At 40.5% G+C, this 23,221-nt stretch overlaps 2 protein-coding genes across 8 annotated transcripts in view; one reads left to right on the top strand and one right to left on the bottom strand.

Annotated features, from left to right (window-relative positions):
- nfkb1 (nuclear factor of kappa light polypeptide gene enhancer in B-cells 1) overlaps positions 1 to 5,551 on the top strand; it is a 97,707-nt gene extending 92,156 nt beyond the window's left edge. For all 4 annotated transcript variants that reach the window (XM_043674520.2, XM_043674523.2, XM_043674522.2 and 1 more), the window contains 4 exons: positions 893 to 959; positions 2,371 to 2,543; positions 2,975 to 3,128; positions 4,457 to 5,551. In XM_043674520.2, the coding sequence (XP_043530455.1) occupies positions 893 to 959; positions 2,371 to 2,543; positions 2,975 to 3,128; positions 4,457 to 4,587 (525 nt within the window). In that variant the 3' untranslated portion in view covers positions 4,588 to 5,551. The remainder of the gene's footprint in view (positions 1 to 892; positions 960 to 2,370; positions 2,544 to 2,974; positions 3,129 to 4,456) is intronic.
- A 1,584-nt stretch (positions 5,552 to 7,135) lies between these two features.
- The window catches only part of manba (mannosidase, beta A, lysosomal), a 107,315-nt gene continuing 91,229 nt past the window's right edge, over positions 7,136 to 23,221 (bottom strand). For 2 of the 4 annotated variants that reach the window (XM_043674525.2, XM_043674530.2), the window contains exons 15-17: positions 20,914 to 21,056; positions 19,560 to 19,814; positions 7,136 to 8,000 (exon numbers count right to left, since the gene is read on the bottom strand). In XM_043674525.2, coding sequence (XP_043530460.2) covers positions 7,776 to 8,000; positions 19,560 to 19,814; positions 20,914 to 21,056 — 623 coding nt within the window. In that variant the 3' untranslated portion in view covers positions 7,136 to 7,775. Of the gene's footprint in view, positions 8,001 to 9,296; positions 9,732 to 19,559; positions 19,815 to 20,913; positions 21,057 to 23,221 lie in introns of those variants that run through there. The other 2 variants (XM_087979858.1, XM_087979859.1) reach the window with 2 other exon arrangements.

Here is a 23,221-nt window from a genome sequence, read left to right as displayed (position 1 = left end):
TTTGAAGGAAAGAGAAATATTAATTTCAGTATTGCTCATCACAGCCCCAGGATGTCCTGAAAAGAATTCCTTCTCCATATTTGTTCATATTACTTGTAATAATAAATTATTGCATCTGTTTCCACGCCCCTTTCAAGTAGCATATTCCAGTTCACAACTACTTGATATGATTTGAAAAATTTTCCACTGCCCCTTTCAAGCCTTTCTTTCCAACTGTCTTAAATTCCTTTATTAGGGAATATATTTGTCTGGATTTCAGATTGCTTAATGGACAAGAAATAAATTATAAATAAACAAAGTCTGGCTGGCTGTTACAATGTATAAAAATGACTTCGATGAAGAGAATGAGTGAATGCATCCAAATCGTAAAAGGTTGGCTAGGAAAATAAAGTGTAAAGAGGATTGAAGACTTCAAAGGAATCTATAAACCGGTTGAGTGAGTGGGTAAGGATGTGGTGGATGGAATACAATGTGGTAAAGTATGAGGTTATCTACTACAGTAATAAGAATAGTGAAGGATGGAGAAATTGGAGTATTTGGAGGGACCTGGTTGTACATAAATCACAATAGGTTTATGGAAAAGCAATTAGTTAGGAAAACAGATTGCATGTTAGCCTTTGTTACAAAGCAACTGAGGGAGAAGACATCTAGTTTTATGAAGTTAGGTTATCAATCTGTGAAGTTCGGTACCTCGGAGAGCTGCTGCTGCTTGTTGAGAACATTTTTAGGGAATAATGTGGGTAAATGGATTTAAAATAGAAATTCAGCCATGACCAGACTGAATGGAGTAGACAATGGCCTGTTCCTGCTCTTACTGTGTGTGTTATAACTCTGGGTACTAAAATATTGGCTCGTGAGCAGTTTGATTTATTAATGGATGTTGCTTTTCCAGGTCTATGATATCCTAAATGGTAAACCATACCAACCGAAACCTGCACCAGTAGCTCCTTTCCCACAAGGTAATAACTAACAACTGCTTTAGAGAAGCATTTTGTGATACTTTAGTATACTTACAAAATGACAAAGAACATGTTGCACAGCCTCTGAATTCTATAATCTGGAGTCTCATATTCAGAAGGTAATAGCATGATTATTATACTAAATGTGAAAATGAGATTATTTATCTGACAACAAACCAGCTTCAAAGGAGACTAGTGATACTGTTAAAGATTTGCTGCAGCATTTTGACCAGTTCTGAAACTGACCAGGAAATGTTAGCGAGAAACACTGAGTGAAAATAATAGAAAAATGAATGATAGCAACAGCACTTCACCATGCTGCAAGACATAGAAAGTAACAAGTTACTTCTAGTAACTTTCTATGTCCACAGTAATGAAGCACAAATATTTACAAAGAAAAAAAGTGTTTCCACAATATCCCTCACACCCTCACTGTTATAATATATAGTAAAGCTTCACTGATCAGATTGCAATATGTGGCCTCACCAAACCATTACCATTCTGACATGAAAGTTGATTACTATTCCATCAAAATCCCAGAAGTTTCTTCAGAATCGAACTGCAGATGTCTACACCTCAAGGACTGCAGTGATTCAAGAAGACAGTTTAGATTAGATTAGATTACAGTGTGGAAACAGGCCCTTCGGCCCAACAAGTCCACACCGACCCGCCGAAGTGAAACCCACCCATACCCCTACATTTACCCCATACCTAACACTACGGGCAATTTAGTATGGCCAATTCACCTGACCCTGCACATCTTTGGACTGTGGGAGGAAACCGGAGCACCCGGAGGAAACCTACGCAGACACGGGGAGAACGTGCAAACTCCACACAGTCAGTCGCCTGAGGCAGGAATTGAACCCAGGTCTCAGGCGCTGTGAGGCAGCAGTGCTAACCACTGTGCCACCGTGCCGCCCACGAAGTTCACCACTACCTTCTCATGGGACAATTAATGCTTGCCCAGCCAACAAAGTCCATATTGGGTGACAATCCAGAAAAAGGAACATGATTGGTTGTAAATGAAAAGGGGATTACTATGGCAATCTTTGTAAAGGTTAGAGGTGAAACCATCATCCCTTTCCTTCCACACAAGGTTTTTGTTATAAAAACAAAGAACTACAGAAACTGGAGAAACCCATCAGATCTGACAATGTCTTTGAAGTCAGAATCAATGATGTTTCAAGTCTGAAAGATCTGGAAAATAAAGGTTTTATGCTGTTAGTAAAGGGGGAGCCCAGAGCAAAAGGAGTGATCACAGTAGTAGAGAAAGAGATAGGTATTAATAACATTTGTTATGTTTTTCCTTGAAGCCTCACCTGTATCAAGTATGAATCTTTAACCTTCTTTACAGATATTCTACCAGATAGTATAATATTTTATACTGAAGGATTCTGTTTGTGCACACCAGGTGACTTAGGTCAGTTGAATATAGAAGCAAGGCTGGAGCTGTGTAAACTGTTGGAGGTACCTGAACCCAATCTGAACTGGATGGCTCTCGCTCAGAAACTGGGTCTTGGAATTTTAATCAATGCCTTTAAACTCAGCCATTCCCCAGCAAAAACACTGCTGGATAACTATGAGGTGAGCTGAATGTATGTTCTCTTTCTTATAGCAATGTAATTTTATAAATTAGCTGGATAGCCAATGAGATAAAAATGCAGAGGTGGGGTCTCTGGCTTTGTACTTCACAAACCAAACTTGATAAAGTACTTAGTTTTAGTTTTACACTGAATGGTTAAGGGCCTTTCCCACCCTCTCTCATTACGTGCTCCCTCCTCTTTCCCAAATTCATGGAATTACAGTAAGATCCACTACTTTTAATAATGGGCAGGCTACATATTGATAGTCAACTTGGTGATGGACACAGGATCTGGGTGCAGCAGAAAGTACAGGTTTACACCACTCCCTCTGCAGAGGATTGCTGAACAGAATAATCATAACAGTCAGTTCCTCTTTCAGTTTTGATTTCTCCTTTGCATTGCGTTAACCTTTTCTATTCTTCTTTGTTGCAGGTATGTGGTGGCACTATCCTGGAGATTCTGGAAACACTGAAGTCTATGGGCTACAGCAAAGCAATTGATGTTCTTCACAAAGCAATAGCTAACTCAGCAAGTGCAGAACCAGGCAGAACAAGTAACTCACCAACACCCACTGAACAACCCAACAGTAAGAGCAAACCATTTATATTAATTTGGCTGTGGGGTTACAGGAATAGCTGAACTTATGATTACTACTTGATACTGATATTCAGTCAAATTTTAAATTTTTGTCCATGTTTCTCAAAATGTAATAATTAATTGTTGAACTTTTAATTCCTATACACATGAAATTCTGCAATGATGACATGAAGCTAAAATGTGAACAATTATTGTCTACTCAAGTTCATTTCATCTCTAGTTTTCAACTTTCTGCATTCCTCCAATGCTGGGCTCTTTTCAGCATCACTGAAGTGGGTGCCTCTTGCTCAGGAACTGGGCATTTAGTTATTCAACTACCGAAGGCTGCATAGACTCCAAGAAATTTCCTAACCACCCCATCTCTGATGTTTCTTCAAAAGCTTTACATTAGAACACGTGGTAAAATAGTAGAGTAAACCTTTTACCTTTAACTGTAACATTATATAAGGACCCCCTCTCCAACCAAACGTCACAGAATTATTACAGTGCCAAAACAAGCCATTCAATTTATTGTGCCTGCACCAGCTCTATTATCTACTGTCAGTCTCTTGACTCTTCCCCATATCTCTACATACCATTAGCTTGTTGATCTTTCTGAATGAAGAGTCTCTAAGATTTGGTTTGAAACTTATTTCACAAAGATGTCACAATAAGCCTGAGAGAAGGGATTTTTAATTTTTCAGGCTGGACTGGATTCAAAGTACAATAGGTGAATATTTTCCTTTCCAAATTCAAAGGTCATTCAGGAAAGACTAACCTCAAGGTTACTTTTACATTAATGAAATATTAAATGTTCTACTTGTACAATAAGGTGATAAATTATTCCCTCAATGTTTTATAATTTCAATTTGCAATAAATCCTTTGAAAGAAATCCCAATATGCTTTCAGTGTGTTTTCCCTTGCTTCAGTAAATGTGCATTAACTATGGGTGAAGTATTATCTTATATAACGCCATAGCTAAGTGTTGTGTCCAACTATGATATTTCTTCAGACCCACCATTGCAACTTTTCTAATTCATCAAGTTTTAGTGGTTAATTCCTTGTGCCTAAAAACGTTTCATCTTTATATCACCACTGCAGATTTTCTAATTTTAAGTATTTTGAATACATAGGAATTAAAATAGCAATAAAATTATTTTGGGAAAGTGTTATAATTGAGTAAGTAGCATTAACAAATATTTCACTCCTTGATGATATATTTATCAAATCAACTTATTTAAAAGCTCAAGAAAACACGTGTGTCTAATTAAATCATCACTTTGATTTCTTTCTTTCTGAATGATAAAGAACTGAAACCTCTCAATCTTTTCAAACAGTTGTTCAGATTGATACAAAATCCCAGCAGTGTGACAGTGTGTGTGACAGCGGAGTGGAGACGTCATTTAGGAGACTAAGCCACATGTCAGCAGAATGTTACAGCAACAACCAGACTTCTTTTGAATTGTGAACTTTGCGGCAAGGATATCAGTACAGTTGATTAATCAGGACCAACCAAAGCAAGTGCAATTAATGGATTTCAACCTAGTTTGTAATCTGTGAGACCTGCGTTGTTCCAGCTATGATTATTGTCATAAGACATTATTTTAACACAGGTCAGTGCTTCGATTTAAAGACAAGTTCTCAAACTTAAATAACTATTATTCAATTCCCCTCAGATTTGTATGTATTTTATAAAATACACATGGACCAAAAAATTATCATTTGCAAAGTGAGCAGTCCAATATGCTTGAGCTCACCTGTAAAGACCTGAACACACACGTCAAGCCCGACAATCCCAGTGCAGAACTGAGTGTGCTGCATTGTCAGAGGTGCTGTCTCTTGAACAAGATGTTAAACTCAGGTACCATCTGTCCTTACTGAAGGATATAAAAGCTCCTATGAAAGAGAATTGGGTACCTTCCCTCCAGTGTCCTGGGCAATAGCTATCCCTTAACTAGACTCTGGTTGTAATCACACACTTTGTGGGATTATGCTGTGTATCCTACATATTACAGTGACTGCACTTCTTTGACTGCAAAGCGCTTTGGAATACCCTGAGACTGTGCGAGGTGCTAGAGAAATACAGGTCTGTCTTTCTTAGTACTGATTAGTATTAACAAAGAGAAGCTTTTCAAGAGTTTGTCTGCGATCTTTTCATATGGCCATTCATTTTTTTGCAAATGCAGAAAATGAAAACAATTGATGGAGTTTTGCTTTGGTAATCTCTAAGCTGAATTGTGATTTTCATGTTTAAGAAAAAGCTGATTGTACATTTTATCTCAGCTTGTTCTCAAAATCTTAAATGGATATTTGTAAATAGTCACAGCAGCTTTGGTTGCCTAAATTAGTCTTTTTAGAAAATTTCTTGCTAAATGTAGTTTAAATTTTGTGAGCTTTTTTTAATAAACAATTAAAAATTGAACAAATTGGTAGTTTTATTCTGCAGCTTGAATCATTAATGTGGTGATTCTAACTGAATATGAAATCAAACTGGTTCAGAAATTCCTTATTCCATCACTCTTGAAACATGTCAAATGTCTTGTACTAAGTTTATATACATGGGGAGTTCATGAGAATTAATGTCAGTTCATAGAGTTAGAGTTATACAGGGTCATGATACAAAGCCCCAAAGATCTAAATTGAAGTCAGTGTGAATCTGTGTGTACTAATGTTTTGCAAAAACCTTTTGAAACTGAAACTGAATATGCTGAGCAGTGACCTAAATTTCCAGAAAGGGAAACAGCTATTACTGTGCCCATGCCATCTCCCATTTTTCAGTGATATAGTAAGATGACCAAAATACATCACGAGAGAGAAACAATATTAACATTTCAGGACTGTAACCTTTTGTCTCTACAGGAAAATGTCAGATGTTTAAGAGGAAAGAACCAAAAACAAAGGTTCTTAGGTTTAAAGGCAGGAGAAACAATATGAAGAGCAAAATCATTACCAAAACTCTGTCTGCAGAGATTCAAGCAGTTTCTGAACAAAGTGTTGATGCTAGTTGTAAGTAAATGGCTTAGTTGAGGCTGTCTTTCAAGCTTCACTGAAAACATGACCTTCAGCATTTTTACTTTCAATCTCATTCCCAGTTTCTGTCTCTGGCAATTATTACACACACCTTACAGCCTCCAATGCTTGCTCTGACTTGAACATTGAGGTCTTCTGTTGACGGAAACAGGTTAGAACAGTGGCATCTACTATCAATCAACACAAATGGCTGAAAGCGAGATAGAGCTGTTTCAATGTTTTCATTGGGTAAAAATGCACAGAGTTACAAAAGTAGAACTTACCAATGTTTTTCATGGGGCACAGTGGCTCACTGGTTAAGCACTGCTGCCTCACGGCACCAGGGACCCACAGTCTCTGGCAACTGTCCTCTGGGTGCTCCAGTTTCCTTTCACATCCAAAGATGTGCAAGTAAGGTAAATTGACCATGCTAAATTGCCCCTAGTGTTCATGGATGTATAGGTTAGGTGAATCATTCAGGGGTAAATGTAGAATAACAGGAATAGGTTTGGGTGGGATACTCTTCGGAGGGTCCGTGTGGACTTATTGGGCTGAAGGGCCTGTTTCCACACTTTAACAAAACTGGCCTTGCCGGTGACACTTTTTTTTTCTTGTCAACTGAGAACTGCCCTGAAATTGCTGAGCGAAATAAAGAGTCAACCATATTACCATGGACCTGGAGTCATACATAGATCAGACCAGGTCAGGAGAAACCTGATTAAATAGCTGATTGAATATGAATTCCACCGGCTGCTGTGGTGGGCTTTGAGCCCATGTCTCCCCACAATACTGTTGTTTCTCTTGCTTCAGCTTAACAATACTTATTTTCGCTTTGGAAAGAACTCCAAGCAAACAGCTTTTACACATGGAATTAACACTTTAAATGTCTGTAAAACAAAATTTTCATCAATTTCTATCATGTTTCATTAATTGACTGACCCTATTTGAAAAACAAACAAACCTGAACACAGTCCTGTTCTTTGCATTTAAACAGTGCCATCTTAAAATATTTGTAAACATTCTTTTTATTTAAACATTGTATTTCTGACAATTAGTCCTCAATTTAAAAGCCCGTGGGCTATGTGGATTGCTGAGTTTTGTAGGAGCCACACTCGGCCCAGCCTCGTGGTGAATCCAAATAAGCTGATTTTGGTTAAGAAGGTATTTCAAATACTGAACTGCAAATTAAAGATTTACACTTGGTAGCTTTGTGTTGCACTTTCATCAAGGATACAAAAGTCAGTTCAAAACATACATCTTTCTTTAACTGAATTGAATTTCAGTTACAGGCCGTTCTGGTACACTGCGATGGTTGTTTTCCTCTGCAACCTTGCACTGTCGAAGATCACTATACCTCTTCAGTATAAAGTTCACGTTATCCACACAGTCTCCACAATTCATCAATCATATTATAGTCAATTTGTGTTGATGAAATGTGTGTTATACCAGAACAAAAGGAAATAATGCCTTTCCTGATCTTTCTTTGATTTCAAACACACCCAATTTTGAACAAGAATAACAGAAAATTAACGACTTCTATCATTTTTGCCAATATAAAAGAAATTGAACTGAAATTATATTGTCTTGGATGAATTAGTTGCATTAGATTATGCAAATCAGACAGACAGTCTCTACCTTTATTCACTATCAATAAATGTCTGGAAGTGAGTGAACATGTAGAGATTTCCTTAATTCTGAAATGTTGGTTGGGCGCCAAGGGTGAAAGGTTATCAGCTTGATATTCTCCAACATGAGGAAGCCATTATCACCAAATCTTCCCAGGATATTTCCCATATCCAGCCAGACATAAGGGGCAATACCTGAGGCCTTTAGAGTGATCCAGTACATCTCCCCTTGCTGACTGATGGTGGCCTTAAAAATAAAAGACAGGATGTTGCCGTTAGACTTTTTCTCAACCATACAGGAAGACTCCCTAGCACATGTTCCCTTAGCTATTAAGATAAATTTAGTAAAGGTTGTTAATATGACAGAACAGGATAAAAATTTACAAATAGGCTGTCCCAGCATTGAAGTGCATCTAAATGAAATTATACTAATTGTGTCTGTCATTTCTTAACCTGAAATCCGAGTGGGGACAACATTCATAAAACTTTAGTTAACTCCTAACAAAATATCAAAACTTCATTTGGGCAACTTAACCAAAAACTAAGAATAAAAAGTGGTGATAAAAAAAAGAATCAATTTCTGTAATGTTCTACCAATTCCTGACCTCAACACCTAATTAGGGGAGATGCTTCCACATAAACACAACTTTCCTGACATCATAAGGTTTCAGGTGAAGGTTTTCCTGGTCTGCCAATGCCAGGAATTTCTATTGGTGTTGAGGGACTAACTTCACATCAATTCAGCACTTGCCAGTGTGTGGCATTAAAGAGCCCCATCAAATTTGGAGCTAATTGAGTCATTCTGACACAAAGAAAGCTGGTTGCAGTTGTTGAAGGTCAATTATCTTAGTCCCAGCACATCTCTGCTGGAGTTCCTCAGTGTAGCATCAGAGATCAAATCACCTTCAGTTGCCTTTCCTTCATAAGATGGTCAGGAGTGAGAATGTTTGCAGACGATTGTACAATATTCTGCACCGTTCACATCACCTCAAATACAAAAGCAGTCTATGTCCAAATGCAATAAGACCTGGACAATCTCCAAGTTTCAGCTGACAAGTGGCAAGTAACATTCACACCACAAGTGCTAGGCATTGACCATCTCCAATAAGACACAATCTAACCATAGTCTTTTGCCATTCAGTGGTGTTACCAGCTCTGAACTCCCAAATATCAATATCCTGGTAGACATCATTGACCAGAACCTGAACTGGATTCACCGGATAAATACTGTGGTTACAAGATTAGATCAGAGGCTAAGAATAATGCAACACATAACTCACCTAATGATTAGGTGAGTTTTGAGAAGATTTGTAGCTCAGGTTGAGGTTCTGGACGTAGGTTTGCTCGATGAGCTGGAAGGTTCGCTCGATGAGCTGGAAGGTTCATTTTCAGACGTTTCGTCATCATATGAGGTAACATCATCAAAGTGCTTCTGGATGGTATGGCCAGCTTTCTATTTGTGTGTTTGGGTTTCCTTGGGTTGGTGATGTCACTTCCTGGAGGTGGTAAATGGGATCCAAGTCAATATGTTTGTTGACTTTTTCTCAGGAGGTGGTAAATGGGATCCAAGTCAATATGTTTGTTGATCGAATTCCAGTTGGAATGCCATGCTTCTAGGAATTCTTATGTGTGTCTCTGTTTGGCTTCTCCTAGGATGGATGTGTTGTCCCAGTCAAAGTAGTGTCCTTCCTCATCTGTACGTAAGGGTACTAGTGAGAGAGAATCATGTCTTTGTGTGGCCAGTTGATGTACCCTGGTGGCTAGTTTTCTGCCTGTTTGTCCAATGTAGTGTTTGGTACGCCTCTTGCAAGGTAGTTTGTAAATGATATTCGTTTTGCTTATTGTCTGTATAAGATCATTCAAGTTCATTAGCTGCTGTTTTAGTGTGTTGGTGGGTTTGTGGGCTACCATGATACCAAGAGGTCTGAGTAGTCTGGCAGTCACTTCCGACATTGACTAGGATCCCATTTACCACCTGCTGAGAAAAAGAACAGGAAATGACATCACCAAACCAAGGAAACCCAAACATACAAATAGAAAGCAGGCTGTATCAGCCAATGCTTCACTGAAGATGTTACCTAGTATGGTAACAAAATGTTTGAAAATTAACCTTTCAGTTCAGTGAGCAAACCTACATCCATCACCTCCTGATTCCCCAAAGCCTGTCCACAAGGAGTGTGATGGAATACTCTCACCTGCCTGAATGGGCACTGTTAACAACACTCAAAAAATTCAATAACATCCAGGACAAAGTATCCCACCTAACTGGCACCTCCCAAACTCACGAACAGTACATGCAGAAGGATAAGGGCAGCAGATGCTGGGAACACCATATCGTTCACCGCTAAGCCCCTAAATTTCCCTTCCTAACAGCACCGACGCGTAAACCACATGGACTGCAAGCTTTAAAGAAACAGCTTGCAACTACCTTCTCTGGGGCACTCGGAGATGGCTATGAAATGCTGGTGCAGTGACAGATAGCCACGCTATAGACAGAAAAAAAATAATGCAGCTTCAGACAATTTTTCTGATTTCAAACCTGCATTATCACCTACAAGACAAAGCAGCAGGACAAATACTGCAAGTTGCAATTCAGTGACAACTGAACAGCTAGACTAGCAATGGGAGGCTATAAGACAATTGTCAACAACTGAGAAATGGAACACAGGACAGCAGAGTGAAAGAAAGGCATATTTACTGATCAGGTGATTTCTCATTCATGGCACGTGGGCTTCACTGGCCAAGTCTACATTTATTATCCACCATTAACTGTCAATCACATTGCCTTTGATCTGGAGTCACGTGTAGGCAGGCCAGACCAGGTAAAGATGGCAGCTTCCCTCCCTAAAAGATATTAGTGAACCAGATAGGTTTTTCCGACAATCGACAATGGATTCATGACCATCATTATGAGATGTTAAAGGGCTAATTTGTTCTGCTGACCTCTACGAAATTGCATGTCCCGGGGGATGGTGGTATGTTTCTGTCTTACAGGCAGAATGTAAAAATTTACATTGCCATCTCCTGCTATTCAGAAACAATTTAAATAACCATCTCCTGCAGTTAAGACAGAATAAGAACACTACAGTTAAGAATCTAAACACACCCTGAAGTTAAGGAATGATCTAATCACATTACTTCCAGAAACAATCAAATCACTACATTGTGTCTTGAGTGGTATGTGACTATGGGAAAGTGACAGGTGGTGGTCTTGTGGGCATTACTAATGTGATGTAAAAACCTCTATGATGGAGAACTGTTCTCTTGTTGAGAGACATCTCTTGACATGGCTCCACAAGCCCTGCAAAGTGTGTTAAGGGTTCCTCCAAAAGCTTGTACTTGCTTAATAAATTTTGGCTGTTCACAGAAGTTGGCGTATTGTAGTTACATTAACTCTGTAAGAATCTCAAGAAAAATAACCTAACAATTAAACCCTTAATTCCAGATATTTACTGAATTCAAATTCTTTCAGATGTGATGGCAGGATTTCAGGTCCCCAGAACATTTACCAGGGTCTCTGGATTAATAGTCTAGTGATAATATCACGAGGCCATCACTTTTAATTGAGACAAAAGAGTGAACCTTGCAGCTGAGGCAACATTTATTGTCCATCCTTAATTGCCCTTGACGGTGAGGCAGCTCCTTGAATACGATCAAATGGCTTGCTGAGCCATTTCAGAAAGTAGGTTAGACTTATCCAATTGGATCTGGAGTCACATATAGGCAGATAGGGGCAACAGATTTCCATTCCTTAAGAGTATTCATGAAGTAGTTTTTTTTATAGTAATCCAGTAGTTTCATGTTCACAATTATCAAGACTAGCTTTTCGTTGCAGGCTGATTTTATTTAAATTCTCCAATCCACTCTTGAACTCACTCCTCTAATTAGGCCTCTGGATAACTAGTCCAATAGCATAGCCATCACGTTACAGAACCCACTCATGTGCTTGTCACAGGTGTCTAAACGCAAATGCTGTGTTCAGAAACTGTCAAACCTTAACTGATATGTAAGGATAATTTAGAACTGGTGAAGGGAACCATACCTTGCATGAACTGAGACTGCTGTCTGAATAGAATAACTTACAAGTATTAATAAAGCACAGGAAGCTGCCATTCATCCCACCCTGCCTCAACTATCCAATTAGTTATTTTATTTTCTTTTATGTGTAGTCCCGCAATCTTTTTCACTTGGAAGTTATGTAAAGTAGTTCCATTATTATTTCATAGTGTATTCTGGATCATCATTCACTCTGTTAGAACATACCAAGGCCAGCTCTGATTTTTTTGTCACTTACCTGCAGCCTGTCCCCTCTGGTTATCAATTTCCTCACCACTGGGAACAGTTTTGCCTTACCTATCTCAGCAAAACCATTCATGCCTTTGAACACCTCTTTGTAATTGTTTTGACTTGAAGGAGAACCATCCCAACTTCTGCAGTCACTCCACAAAACTGAAGTTTCTCAGCACTGATACTAGTTTTGTAAAGCTGTACCCTCTCAAGTCCTTGGCATCCTTCCTAAAGGGTGGTAACTAGAATTGGACACAATATTTCACCTTAATTCATAAAGTCTAGGATCCTGCATGCCTGTGAATTCCAATTATAAAGGCTGGGTTTCTAAAACCTGCACCCTTGTCCTTTTTCTCAGAATCAGAGGTTTGGCTGATTCACTTAACTCCTCAATAAACTAATAACAACGTTTGCACTTAGATAGGATATTCAACACAGTAAAATGTCCTAAAGCATACAGGAGAATTATCAAAATGTAACAAAAAGACACAGAAGAGAGATTCAATCAGATGATAGATGAACAGAACTTGGTGCAAGTTAGGACACTACAGCAGAGGTCTGGATGATTTCAGTTTATGAAGTGAAGAATATGAGAGGCTTTGAGAGACTTGAAAGTTTGGATTTCTTGAAGGCCTTTGACAAGATGCTAAATAAGAGTCCATGGCATTAGGGGCAAGGTACTGGTATGGATAGAGGATTGGCTGATTGACACAAGGCAGAGAAAAGGGATTCTTCAGGATGGCAGCCAGTGACTAGTGGAATTCCACAATGGTCAGTGTTGGGACCATAACTATTCATGTTACACATTAATGATTTGGACAAAGGAACTGAGGACATTGTTGCTAAGTTTGCAGATGTCATAAAGATAGGTGGAGGGACAGGTAGTGTTGTGGAACTAGGAAGGCTGCAAAAGAACTTGGTCAGGCAAGGCGAGTGGGTAAAGAAGGAGCAGATGGACTTGCAGAATTATATTTTATTTTGCTCAAAAACTGCATGAATCCTTGTAAGATTCTGTAAATCCTTTTTTTAGATTAGAATCAGTCTGAACAGTGGGGCACAGACAGCCTCACACAGGCCACCTCACACCTTCAATGCATTATCTAAGATGACATGGCACCTATTGTTAAAGTGTGCTTGAGAATGTAACTTTTAAAAAATGTTCTGCGATTTACATATAAAAGAACTGAAACCAACATGCCCATTCTAAAAGATGAGAGACTTAACAAACAATCCAGGTCTTTTTCAATATATAATTTCAGTTGCATCCCACAGTAAATGTTTGCTATAAATTTTGTATCGAATGATCTTGTACTCCACAGCCACCTGATGAAGGAGCTGCGATCTGAAAGCCAGTTCTTCCAAATAAACCTGTTGGACTATAACCTGGTGTTGTGTGATTTTTAACATTGTACACCCCCGTTCAACACCTGCTCCTCTAAATCATAAGGAGCAGTTGGAGTGCAATGTGGGAAAATGTGAGGTTATGCATTTTAGTAGGAAAAAGAGGCAAAGTCTATTTTCTAAATGGGGAAAGATGGAAATCTGAAGCAGAAAGGAACTAAGGTGTTCTAATTCAGGATTTTCTTCAGGTTAATCTTCAGGTTCAGTTGGCAGTTAGGAAGGCAAATGCAATGTCAGCATTCATTTCAAAAGAGCGCCAGAATACAAGAGCACAACTATACTGCTCAGGCTATGAAGGCTCTGCTTAGACTGTATTTGGAATATTGCAAGCAGTTTTGGGCCCTTTATCTAAGAAAGAATGTGCTGACATTGGATGGGGTCCAGAGGAGTTTTACAACAATGATCCTGGGGACAAAGGGCTTGTCATATGAGGAGCGGTTGAGAACTTTGGGTCTGTAGTAGGTGGAAGTTTAGAAGGATGAGAGGGATCTCATTGAAACTTACAGAATCCTGAGAGGCCTGCATAGAGTGGACGTGGAGATGATATTTCTACCAGTAGGAGAGACTAAGATCTGAGGGCACAGCCTCAGAGTGAAGAGCGAACCCTTCAGAACTGAGATGAGGAGGACTTTCTTCAGCCAGAGGTGGGGAATCTCTGGATTAATACCAAGGCGTTGAGTGTATTCAAGACAGATAGATAACTTCTTTATTGGTAAGGTAATGAAAATCATATCAACCGTGCTCGAATGGCAGAGCAGACCCAATGGGTGAATGGTCTAATTCTGCTCTTGTATCTTACAGCTGGTCAGGAATACTATAGAAATAACAAGGGCAAGGAAGAGAGTTTCAGCAGATGAGCTGAGTAAGGCCAAAACAAAGGTGAAGTTATTGAGATGGAAACTGGTGGTGTTAGTTATGAAGTGGATTTGTGGTTAGGAGCTCATTTGAAGTCAAATATAACATTCAAGTTGCAAATAGTTTGTTTCAGTTTCAGACAGTTGATAGAAAGAGGGATGGACTCAGTTGTTGAGGAACAGAGTTTATAACAGCGTCCAAAGTTAATGACTTGGACTTCCCAATATTGAGCTGGAGGAAGTCACACTGGAAGTGAGAGAAGCAGCCTGATCGGTTAGCAAAGATAGAGGATTGACAGAAGCAGTGAGAATGTAAAGGTGAGGCATTCATTGTTCATGTGGAAACTGACTATGAATTTGCTGTTGAGTGACAACATGCAAGTGAAAAACAGGAAGGGGCCAAGGATGGATCCTGAGGCACAAGAGCTAACAGTGAGGTAGGAGCAAGGCAAGGGAAGTCATTGCAAGAGATTCACTGGCTCTGATCAGAATAAGCATAGAACCTGGTAGGTGCAGTTCCAGCCAGTTGAATGGTAGTGGAGACATGCTGGGTGTAACTTTTACAGGCAATTTGTCAATTATAGTAAAGTCAGCCTGGCTACAAAATGGTATAAGCACCCAGGCTGATTGTGTTGGCTGGGTGCAATGTAAGCCTCACATCATTTACAACACTTTGGAGTACTGTGTACAGTACTGGTCGCTGTGCTTAAAGAGCAGTTCACATGAGATTACTAGACTAATCTTTGGAAGAGCAGATTGCCTTTTGAGAAAATGCCAGTATCCTCTGAAGTTTAGAAGAGTCAGAGGTGACTTAATTGAAATATTCAAGATCTTGAGGGGATTTAACTGGGTGGATGAAAAAGATATTCCCTCTTGTGGGAAGATCTAGAATTGGAGTCAGAGTTTAAAACAGGGGTCACTCATTTAAGACAGAGACGAGGGAACTTTTTTTCCTCAGAGGGTTGACAGCCTTTGGAATTCCCTTCCTAAAAAAGCAGTGGGTGCAGAATTTTAAAAATATTTTTAAGGTAGAAATAGATAGAATCTTGACAACCAAGGGGATGAAAGATTATCTGAGATATGTAGGAATGTAGAGTTAAGGTTAAAATCAGATCGGCCACGATCATATTGAATGGTGCAGGAGGCTCAAAGGGCCGAATGGCCTGTTCATATTTTTTGTTCATATGTACAGTGACAAGCATGGAAGGAAAAGAAAGTTTCTGCAGAAATTCAGTAAGTAAATGTGCTCCAACATTTCTAGTTAAATTCCTTACACTGGGAAAGATCTTCAAATCCAACTGTTCTGATGCCCAGCTGAAACAATTATATACTTTTAAGACACAACTTCAAAACTGTGCAACTGTTCAAACGGAACAGGAATTCAGTCCAAGCATGTCTGCACATTTTATAACTCTTGAAACGACCATAGAAATTTTTTTTAAGGGCATGTTAGGTATATACCTTAGCCTAAGTATTTTTAATGAATCGGTGTTATGGCACATCTTCAAGGTAGTTGGGATTTGAGCCTGGACCTTATAGCCCAAAGGTAGAGACACTACCATTGCAGTACAACATTTGCTAATGGCGATAAATCACAAGTTTTGTTAAACATTGTTGTGGTTCTGTTCGCCGAGCTGGAAGTTTTTGTTGCAAACGTTTCGTCCCCTGGCTAGGCGACAACATCAGTGCTTGGGAGCCTCCTGGGAAGCGCTTCTTTGATGTTTCCTCCGGTGTTTATAGTGGTCTGTCCCTGCCGCTTCCGGTTGTCAGTTTCAGCTGTCCGCTGTAGTGGTTGGTATATTGGGTCCAGGTCGATGTGTTTGTTGATGGAGTTTGTGGATGAATGCCATGCCTCTAGGAATTCCCTGGCTGTTCTCTGTCTGGCTTGCCCTATGATAAGAAAGTGAGGTCTGCAGATGCTGGAGATCAGAGCTGGAAATGTGTTGCTGGAAAAGCGCAGCAGGTCAGGCAGCATCCAGGGAACAGGAGAATCGACGTTTCGGGCATAAGCCCTTCTTCAGTAGTGCCCTATGATAGTAGTGTTGTCCCAGTCGAATTCATGTTGCTTGTTGTCTGCGTGTGTGGCTACTAAGGATAGCTGGTCGTGTCGTTTCGTGGCTAGTTGATGTTCATGTATGCGGATTGTTAGCTGTCTTCCTGTTTGTCCTACATAGTGTTTTGTGCAGTCCTTGCATGGTATTTTGTACACTACATTAGTTTTGCTCATGTTGGGTATCGGGTCCTTTGTTCTGGTGAGTTGTTGTCTGAGCGTGGCTGTTGGTTTGTGTGCCGTTATGAGTCCTAGGGGTCGCAGTAGTCTGGCTGTCAGTTCTGAGATGCTCCTGATGTACGGTAGTGTGGCTAGTCCTTTTGGTTGTGGTATGTCCTCATTCCGTGGTCTTTCTCTTAGGCATCTGTTGATGAAGTTGCGCGGGTATCCGTTTTTGGCGAATACCTTGTATAGGTGTTCCTCTTCTTCTTTTTGCAGTTCTGGTGTACTGCAGTGTGTTGTGGCCCTTTTGAATAGTGTCCTGATGCAGCTTCGTTTGTGTGTGTTGGGGTGGTTACTTTCATAGTTTAGGACTTGGTCTGTGTGTGTGGCTTTCCTGTATACCTTTGTGGTGAGTTCTCCGTTCGGTGTTCTCTGTACCATCACATCTAGGAATGGGAGTTGGCTATCCTTTTCTTCTTCTCTCATGAATCGGATTCCTGTGAGTGTGGCATTGATGATCCGGTGTGTTTTTTCTATTTCCGTGTTTTTAATTATTACAAATGTGTCATCGACATATCTGACCCAGAGTTTGGGTTGAATTTGTGGTAGGACTGTTTGTTCTAAGTTGAAACTTTATTGCTGGAACAGCACAGCAGGTCAGGCAGCATCCAGGGAACAGGAGATTCGACGTTTCGGGCACAGGCCCTTCTTCAGGAATGAGCAGAGAGTGTTCAGCAGGAGAAGATAAAAGGTAGGGAGGAGGGACTTGGAGGAGGGGAGTTGGAAATGTGATAGGTGGAAAGAGGTCAAGGTGAGGGTGATAGGTCAGAGTAGGATGGAGGCGGAGAGGTCAAGAAGAAGACTTCAGGTCAGGAAGGCGGTGCCGGGCTGGAGGGATCCGGCTGAGACAAGGTGGGGGGAGGGGGGGATGAAGAAACTGGTGAAGTCCAAACTTGAACTTCACCAGTTTCTTCATCCCCCCTCCCCCCACCTTGTCTCAGCCGGATCCCTCCAGCCCGGCACCGCCTTCCTGACCTGCAGTCTTCTTCTTGACCTCTCCGCCTCCATCCTACTCCGACCTATCACCCTCACCTTGACCTCTTTCCACCTATCACATTTCCAACTCCCCTCCTCCAAGTCCCTCCTCCCTACCTTTTATCTTCTCCTGCTGAACACTCTCTGCTCATTCCTGAAGAAGGGCCTGTGCCCGAAACGTCGAATCTCCTGTTCCCTGGATGCTGCCTGACCTGCTGTGCTGTTCCAGCAATAAAGTTTCAACTTTGATCTCCAGCATCTGCAGACCTCACTTTCTCCTGTTTGTCTTAACCTTTGCATAACTGCCTCTGCTATGAGTCCCGAGATTGGTGATCCCATGGGTGTTCCGTTGATTTGTTCATATATCTGGTTGTTGAATGTGAAGTGTGTTGTGAGGCACAAGTCCAGTAGTTTAAATATGCCGTCTTTGTTGATAGGTTCAGCGTCCTGTTTTCTGTTCTGTATGTCCAGTAGGTTGGCTGTTGTTTCTCTGGCTAGGGTTTTGTCAATCGAAGTGAACAGTGCCGTCACGTCGAATGATATCATGGTTTCTTCTTTGTCTCTGTGCATATTTCTGATGATGCCCAAGAATCTGGGTCAGATATGTCGATGACACGTTTGTAATCATTAAAAACACGGAAATAGAAAAAACACACCGGATCATCAATGCCACACTCACAGGAATCCGATTCATGAGAGAAGAAGAAAAGGATAGCCAACTCCCATTCCTAGACGTGATGGTACAGAGAACACCGAACGGAGAATTCACTACAAGAGTACACAGGAAAGCCACACACACAGACCAAGTCCTAAACTATGAAAGTAACCACCCCAACACACACAAACGAAGCTGCATCAGGACACTATTCAAAAGGGCCACAACACACTGCAGTACACCAGAACTGCAAAAAGAAGAAGAGGAACACCTATACAAGGTATTCGCCAAAAACGGATACCCGCGCAACTTCATCAACAGATGCCTAAGAGAAAGACCACGGAATGAGGACATACCACAACCAAAAGGACTAGCCACACTACCATACATCAGGAGCATCTCAAAACTGACAGCCAGACTACTGCGACCCCTAGGACTCATAACGGCACACAAACCAACAGCCACGCTCAGACAACAACTCACCAGAACAAAGGACCCGATACCCAACATGAGCAAAACTAATGTAGTGTACAAAATACCATGCAAGGACTGCACAAAACACTATATAGGACAAACAGGAAGACAGCTAACAATCCGCATACATGAACATCAACTAGCCACGAAACGACACGACCAGCTATCCTTAGTAGCCACACACGCAGACAACAAGCAACATGAATTCGACTGGGACAACACTACTATCATAGGGCAAGCCAGACAGAGAACAGCCAGGGAATTCCTAGAGGCATGGCATTCATCCACAAACTCCATCAACAAACACATCGACCTGGACCCAATATACCAACCACTACAGCGGACAGCTGAAACTGACAACCGGAAGCGGCAGGGACAGACCACTATAAACACCGGAGGAAACATCAAAGAAGCGCTTCCCAGGAGGCTCCCAAGCACTGATGATGTCGCCTAGCCAGGGGACGAAACGTTTGCAACAAAAACTTCCAGCTCGGCGAACAGAACCACAACGAGCACCCGAGCTACAAATCTTCGCACAAACTTTGTTAAACATAGCTAACGTGGCCATGATTTTGAGATATCGGAGATATTGAGCAATGCAGCTCAGGGTTTAATCAATTCAAATCATAACTGTAATTATTTTATTTACGCACACAACAAAAACAGAAATTGCTTGAAAAACTCAGCAGGTCTTTCTTGAAAAATCAGAGTTAATGTTTTGGGGTCGAATGACCCTTCGTCAGAAACGTTCTGAGGATGGATCATTTGCTGAGGTTTTCAAGCAATTTCTGTTTTTGTTTCTGTTTACAGCATCCACAGTTCTTTTGGTTTGTAATTTTTTTAGATAGTTTATAGGGGTGCTTAAGAAGGCATAATATTATTACTTACATTAACTTGTGGCTTTCTGAGCATCTGGGCATTTTTTAATGAAGATAATAAGTAATAGTTTGAAGGTCCGAGCTGTGTTCCATTTTCTTCTAGGTAAAATGTTACTACGCAGTTATATCTGCTGCAGTCACATCGCCTCAGCAGGTTATCAGTGATTTCCTTGTAAACAGGGGCTGAAGTCCTCGCCTTAAGAATAAATGACTCAGTGGCATAAACACACACTGGCTCCATCAAATTCCACTGGTAAACCTTAACCTACACAGAGTAAAAATATTAAGAATTGAATAAAATTAAACCTAAAGTTCATACAATGAGTTCCCGCTTATACCATAGCATCGGTTTAAGATTAAACTCTGTAACACCTCATCTTCCAAAAGAAACACAGAGTCTTCCAATACACAGTGAGTGGTGCTGTTGTTAAAAAGATTAACTGGGTTTGCTGGAGAGATTGAATAAACAATAACAATAGTTACATGAACACAAGCACTTTTCATAATGCCCAGCCTGTAAATCAAGTAGAGTTCCAAATGTGTGTTGGGTTTACATTTGAATTGTTAAATATTGTCTGTATAGAATATACAGCAGCGAAACAGGCTATTCAGTTCAAAGAATTCATGTTCTGAGAATGTTCCTCAAGAGGTTCTTCATATTCTGAGATTTAAATTAATCTGATCGTGACTTTATAGCATTCAAGTGGTTATAGACAGAACGTTGTGAATCTTTCAAAATCTCTATTGCAGTTTACAGAATTCACACAAATTACAATCATCAACCATCTCAAGTTCATGAGCAAGCTTTTCCTGCAGTTGAAACAATTAGCTAAAGCAGGTTCCAGTCACACGTGACACTTAATTCACATTTAACCAATGGGTTTAAAATACAACTCTTCCCACGTAAAAGGCTGCAGGAATCAATCATCAGGGATTTACAGTATTTACAGCACCGAACAGGCTAATCACCCCAACGGGTCCACGTCAATGCTCACGTTTGAGAAAAATCCACCTCCTGGCCTCTCTCGAACAACCACCCAATGTGCTTTTAATGCATCCATTCTATTTGTTTCAAACATTCCCGACATTAGCAAGTTTCACAATCTCACCAGTTTCTGGTTAAAGAGGTTTCTTCTTGAATTCTGATAGGATTTATTTTTTGATTATCTTAAATGTATAATTTGGTCTCCCCACAAATAGAAATATCTTTTCTCTGTTACCCTACTCAACAATTTCAGAAACTTGAAGACCTCTATCAAGTCAGCCTTTGGTCTTCTCTTTTCTACAGAAGACAGCACCAAGCCTTCAGTCTTTCCTCGTAGTTACAATCTCTTGGTTGTACAATCACCTTAATTAATGCATACCTGAAGCATGACTTTAAGGTCTGCAGGTAAATCAGAAACACCATAGATGAACAGTGTTCCATGCTCTTCAAAAGCAACTGGCAAAACAGGAGCAAAGAAATTCCGTGCAAAATAATGAAGCATCTTCCATTTACCTCCATATTCTAGGAGAAGGAGAAAGAATGAGATATTTTCAGCCGATACAAAACTGTAACTAAAAATACATCTACGTTTGCTTTGGCTTGCTTTGAAATTCTAACCATGAAGATAGGTATTACACTTTTAAATCCTTAATGAGGAGAAAGCAACATAAATCCAGAATTAGCAAGCCTAAATAGACTAACAAATTAAAACTAAAATGCAGAGTACAATCTTACAGAGGGAAGAGATAAGCTCATTGGAATTGTCTTCCCATGACAGACCAACGGTGCAACAAAGAAAACAAGAAAGATACATTTATATAGCACCTTTCCTAATGTCAATGCCCCTATTTTTCTAATCAACCTATTCAGTGATGTTATTACACAATTCTGGAGCAGATGGGATTTGAACCAGGGCCATCCAGTCCAGGGATAGGACACTACTGCATCACAACAGGACCTCAAAAATTCTAAATCACTTTATAGGCAATGGGTTATTTTAGACACTGTCGCACATTAGGCAACATAGCCAATTTGCACACAGAAGCTCCAACAAGCAGCAATTTGATTACAACCAGTTAATCTGTGTATTTTTAACATGAATTACTTCAGGAATAAATATTTGTCATAACATTGTGGAGAATTCCCCTTTGCTTCTTCAGAATAGTGCCAAGGGATTTTTTTATATCCACTAGGGAAAGCAGGTGGAGTCTCAGTCGATATCTTACCTGAATGACAGCATCACAGACAATGCAGTGCGTCCCTAATATCTAATACCTCAGCATTACTCTGGCCTTAGAAGGTATTTGGGACTTATTGCATTTTTATCAAAGATCAACTCTTTTGAGGCTTAAACTTTACATTTTAATTTTCACTTGAAAAAAGATAATTCACCAAATGTGATATGAATTGGAAAATGAAAATTTAGAAGTTCAAACTTTGGGAGAAGATTTGTAGCTTGGGTGCTCGTTGTTGTGGTTCTGTTCGCCAAGCTGGGAATTTGTGTTGCAGACGTTTCGTCCCCTGTCTAGGTGACCTCCTCAGTGCTTGGGAGCCATAAGACCATAAGACATAGGAGCGAAAGTAAGGCCATTCGGCCCATCGAGTCCACTCCGCCATTCAATCATGGCTGATGGGCATTTCAACTCCACTTACCTGCATTCTCCCCGTAGTCCTTAATTCCTTGTGACATCAAGAATTTATCAATTTCTGCCTTGAAGACATTTAGCGTCCCAGCCTCCACTGCACTCTGTGGCAATGAATTCCATAGGCCCACCACTCTCTGGTTGAAGAAATGTCTCCGCATTTCTGTTCTGAATTTACCCCCTCTAATTCTAAGGCTGTGTCCACGGGTCCTTGTCTCCTCGCCTAACGGAAACAATTTCCTAGTGTCCACCCTCTCCAAGCCATGTATTATCTTGTAAATTTCTATTAGATCTCCCCTTAATCTTCTAAACTCCAATGAATACAATCCCAGGATCCTCAGTCGTTCCTCATACGTTAGACCTACCATTCCAGGGATCATCTGTGTGAATCTCCGCTGGACACGCTCCAGTGCCAGTATGTCCTTCCTGAGGTGTGGGGACCAAAACTGGACAAGTACTCCAAATGGGGTCTAACCAGAGCTTTATAAAGTCTCAGTAGCACAACAGTGATTTTATATTCCAACCCTCTTGAGATAATTGACAACATTGCATTCGCTTTCTTAATCACGGACTCAACCTGCATGTTTACCTTTAGAGAATCCTCAACTAGCACTCCCAGATCCCTCTGTACTTTGGCTTTATGAATTTTCTCACCGTTTAGAAAGTAGTCCATGTTTCTATTCTTTTTTCCAAAGTGCAAGACCTCGCATTTGCTCACATTGAATTCCATCAGCCATTTCCTGGACCATTCTTCCAAACTGTCTAGATCCTTCTGCAGCCTCCCCACTTCCTCAGTACTACCTGCCTGTCCACCTAACTTTGTATCATCGGCAAACTTCGCTAGAATGCCCCCAGTCCTTTCATCCAGATCATTAGTATATAATGTGAACAGCTGCGGCCCCAACACTGAACCCTGCGGGACACCGCTTGTCACCGGCTGCCATTCCGAAAAAGAACCTTTTATCCCAACTCTCTGCCTTCTGTCAGACAGCCAATCCTCAATCCATACCAGTAGCTCACCTCGAACACCATGGGCCCGCACCT

Source organism: Chiloscyllium plagiosum, unplaced genomic scaffold, assembly GCF_037043375.1.
Source record: "Chiloscyllium plagiosum isolate Xiang-an unplaced genomic scaffold, Cpla_swu_hap1 HiC_scaffold_36, whole genome shotgun sequence".
Lineage (NCBI taxonomy): Eukaryota > Metazoa > Chordata > Chondrichthyes > Orectolobiformes > Hemiscylliidae > Chiloscyllium > Chiloscyllium plagiosum.
This window is presented reverse-complemented; position numbering and strand designations above follow the sequence as displayed.